The following is a 4112-nucleotide window of genomic DNA, read 5'->3' as shown; positions in this document are numbered from 1 at the left end:
CTCAACCTTTAATTTTAATAATTTAAAATTCTCAAAATTTATAAATTCAACTCCTTGAATTTAATCTCTTTAAATTTTAATTATTAAAAATTCAACTCTTTGAATTCATATCTCATAATTTTATATAATTTTAACTCCTTGATTTTATTTTATCAACTCTTAATTATCATAAATTCAACTCCTTGAATTTACTATCTCATAAATCAATTTCTTGAATTTATTATATAAACAGGAACGAACGATTCAGTGTTTGTGTGACCTTCAATGGTTCAGGGATACAGCTAACCGTGAGTTCACAACTCTTTATGATTCAAGACATGTTTCTATATTCGAGCTTACCCTAATTTGCCCCATTCCATGCACCAACATTTGATCATGAGAATGTTAGAAATCATTTTCTGATTAAACCCATCGAATCATGGTCAGAGCGTCATCTACTAGCATCGCCCGATGATTCCTTAGGTATCACTGATATTGCCTGCAAGAATCAGTCGGTTATGATTAACGTACAATACGGTCTCTTCATTTTATATATCCCGATCGAATCTGCAACCATTGGTTCATCGACGGTTGCACATTAGATATGATAGCTATGTGATACAATCATGAAATATTATAGTGTCATCGCACACACAACTAGAGAACTCTTTCTCTAATATACATGTCACACTCTGATCAGATATTACATGCACTATAATTTCGTTATATCACATAGGACATCCACAACCATAGATGGGCGATGGATTCTAAACTACAATGCACTGGCTCCTACACACCTCACGATTGCACCCAACCTCGCCACCTTGTGACCCTAACGGAGTCAGTAAACGAGTCAAAGCACAATTCTAGTATGTAGAGACTCAGTGCTGTCCCGGGTCGTAAGTACTAATGGTGTACAATCACAACCACTGACTTTTCCTCTCGATGAAAAATAACCACTTGGAAAGTCTGAGGGAAGGTTGTTCGGTACAATCATGGTATGATTACCCATATGTATGACTGGACATCTCTATGCCTTTAGCATGAAACACGGAACACAATATAACATATGCTAGTTGTCACACCTCGAGATCGAGACGTCAGTGACATCCGACATTGTTAATCAAATTACAATAAGCTTCGTAGAAAATAGCCAAATACCAGTTTCTTTCATAAATTTCCATTGTCTTTACATGAAAGGAAAAATACAGAGGTTGCGGAAGCGAAAAGTACAAACATTACTAAGAAAGAAAAAGGAAAACTAACGGGCTTGAACATCCATAACTTAAATTCCTTTATCCTAATTCTTTACCAACCCCAGAACTGTCCCTGTTCCTTTTGTTCTACATGTTATTCATTCTCATATGGAGATGGACGTAAGGGGGTGAGCGTTTTGGGAAACACTCAGCAAGTAGGCAGATCGAATACCAGAAAATATTTGACACATAATACTTTTAAGACCTTCTTCTTTTACATAGCATTTTATATCAGAGTTTGATGAACATAAGTTAATCATTGAACAAATCAGAGCTTCAGAGTTGGATGAACAGAAATCAGACTTAGAGAAAATCAGAACTTCGAATCAGAACATTTCAGAATAAAACTTATCAGACAAACACATTATAATGATACTGGGCTATCCCTGATCTTGGGCTCCCTCTAGAACCTTCTCCTGTAAATGGGCTCCATCTTGGGCTTTTTCCCTCGTTCGGGCTACCTCTGGGGTCTTCTCCCATAGACATGCTACTTTTAGGGCCTTTTCCCTCACAGGCTTTCTCGATGCACCATTATCAGATTCAAACAAATAGCTTATCATTCGGAGACGAATTTGTTTGAACAGAATGACATCAACATAGAACGAAACAGAGAAGCATAAACGAACAAACAGACGGAATGAATCGATTTGATGTAACTTAGTGATTTTTGAAATCCACACTCACATCATGCCGTAGACGATCGAATTTTAAAACATACATAATCTTTAAAACATATAAACCCACTTACCTGAAAGATTGTTCAAAAAGATTGGAATGAACAAGTTGGAGTTTGACACTGAAAAACCAGTCACTTTGAAAAAACATTTGTGCCTAATTAAACTGTTGGATCGTCTGCATTTTGGATATGTTGCTCAAACACGTGTAGGTATATTTTGAACGGTGGAGATTGGATTTGGAAATGTAAAACAATGAGTAAAACTTTCTGAAATTGGGCAGAATTTTTGGTACTCGAAAATTGTAACTTTTGGAGAAAATGTTTGATGTTGTTTTTGGTGTGATTTCACTCATTCTTTTGCCACTACTTATAGCACAAATATGCCAAATGTTGCATGATTTATGGCATGTAATCACCAATGTGTCTTTAGGTCTTCCCTCTCCATGCCAAAAGTTGCATGGCTTATGGAATAAAATGTCATCAATGTGACTTTAGGCCTTCCCCCTCCATGCCAAATGTTGCATGTAATTTTATTATCCTCTATGACATAATTATTCTTCAATTCAAAAATAAAATCAACTTGGTACTTTATCTCTTTGTAATGCAAAATTTTGGGTCTTCACATCATTCCCTCCTTGTTTAAAGTTTCGTCCTCGAAACTTGAATTAGCTTGGTCTTTGAAAAAATAGGGATAAAGTGTGCGCATCTTCTATTCTAGCTCCCGTGTTAATTCCCGTTCAGTATGGTTTGACCATTGTATTTTCACGTACGGATAGTGCGGTGACGTAGCACTTGTTCTTTGGTGTCCACTATACGGAGATGGACTTCTTCATATTTCAATTCTTCTTTCAGGTTGCTGTCGAGTAGCAGTGGTGCAACCTCAAGAATATGACTCGAGTCGGGAATGTATCTTCTTAGTTACAAAACGTGGAAGACGTTATGGATTCTTGACATGTCTGGCGGTAAGGCTAGCCAATAAGCTAGGATTCCGATTCTTTCCAGAATTTCTAAGGGTCCTGACGTATCTTGGGTTCAATTTTCCCAAATTGCTGAAGCGGACGACTCCCTTCATAGATGAAACCTTGACATAGGTCTTCTCTCTGACTTCAAACTCCAACGGCCTTCTCCTCAAGTCAACCCAGCTTTTTTGTCGGTCCTTAGCCGCTTTGAGTTTCTCCCTAATGATAGCTACCTTCTCAACCGTGATCTGTACTAGTTCAGGCTGGGTGTTGGCTTGATTAGGGGTCATCTCTATGCTACTATGGTAGTTGTTATTGTATGCGAACTCTATTAGAGGTAGATGCTCAATCCAATTTCCCTTGAAATCTAGAGCACACGCCATTAACATGTCCTTTAAGGTTTGAATTGTTCTTTCGGTTTGGCCATCTGTTTGCGGGTGATAGGCCGTGCCGAGGGTGACTTTGGTTCCCATTGCTTCTTGGAAACTTTTCCAGAATCAGGACACAAACCTTGGATCGTTATCAGATAGTATACTTGCTGAAACTCGTGTAATCTTACTATGTTTTCCATGTACAAGGTGGCTAATTTATCTAGGTTTTAGTTCATTCGCACCGGTAAAAAGTGTGCCGATTTGGTCAGTCGATCGATGATAACCCAGATCCCATCATCATTTTGTCTTGACTTTGGTAATCCTACCACAAAGTCCATGGAAATGTGCTCCCACTTCCATGTTGCGATCTCTAGCGGTTGTAGGAGTCCTTCGGGTCGTTGATGTTCGGCTTTTACCTGTTGACAAATTTGGCATTTAGCGACAAATTCAGATACATCCTTCTTCATTCCATTATACCAGTAATTCTATTTCAAGTCTCAATACATTTTGGTGCTCCAGGGTGAATTGAGAATTTTGGCTTGTGTGCCTCATACATTACTTCTCGTCTTATCTCATCGAGGTCTGGTACACACAAACGTACTTTCATCCATAGGATGCCTTTCTCATCAGTTTGGAATTCTTGAAATTTTCCTTCCTGAATTTGCTCCTTAATTTTTGCTATGTAAGGATCGTCATTTTGCTTCAACTTGATGGTTTCTTGAAGGAATGTTTGAGATGAAAGAGCCGATAAATTTACTTTTCCTACGTCTCTTCGGCTCAAGGCATTTGCTACCTTGTTGGCTTTACTCTGATGGTAGTTGAGTATTAGATCATAATCCTTCAGGAGTTCAATCCATCGTCTCTCCCTCAT

General features: G+C 38.2%; 2 protein-coding genes across 2 annotated transcripts; both read right to left on the bottom strand.

The window, feature by feature from the left end:
- Window positions 1-2848: 2848 nt before the first annotated feature.
- Window positions 2849-3343, bottom strand: LOC142525945 (uncharacterized). Its single transcript, XM_075630226.1, has one exon. It carries the CDS (start codon window positions 3341-3343, stop codon window positions 2849-2851), a length of 495 nt encoding a protein of 164 aa, XP_075486341.1.
- Window positions 3344-3468: 125 nt separating this feature from the next.
- Window positions 3469-4112, bottom strand: LOC142525944 (uncharacterized). Its single transcript, XM_075630225.1, has 2 exons — window positions 3843-4112; window positions 3469-3657 (listed from the first exon to the last, which is right to left on the bottom strand). The coding sequence occupies exons 1-2, from the start codon at window positions 4110-4112 to the stop codon at window positions 3469-3471; spliced, it is 459 nt and encodes a 152-aa protein (XP_075486340.1).

Source organism: Primulina tabacum, chromosome 15, assembly GCF_025594145.1.
Source record: "Primulina tabacum isolate GXHZ01 chromosome 15, ASM2559414v2, whole genome shotgun sequence".
NCBI classification, from domain to species: Eukaryota; Viridiplantae; Streptophyta; class Magnoliopsida; order Lamiales; family Gesneriaceae; genus Primulina; species Primulina tabacum.
This window is presented reverse-complemented; position numbering and strand designations above follow the sequence as displayed.

What these genes read in the sequence shown, in the direction of transcription:
- LOC142525944 (XM_075630225.1), bottom strand. Translation starts at nt 4,112, where the DNA reads ATGAGGGAGAGACGATGGATTGAACTCCTGAAGGATTATGATCTAATA. An exon ending in AAGGCATCCTATGGATGAAA is followed by an intron (nt 3,658 to 3,842) that starts GTACGTTTGTGT and finishes ATTTGTCAACAG; the next exon opens with GTAAAAGCCGAACATCAACG.
- LOC142525945 (XM_075630226.1), bottom strand. Translation starts at nt 3,343, where the DNA reads ATGGGAACCAAAGTCACCCTCGGCACGGCCTATCACCCGCAAACAGAT.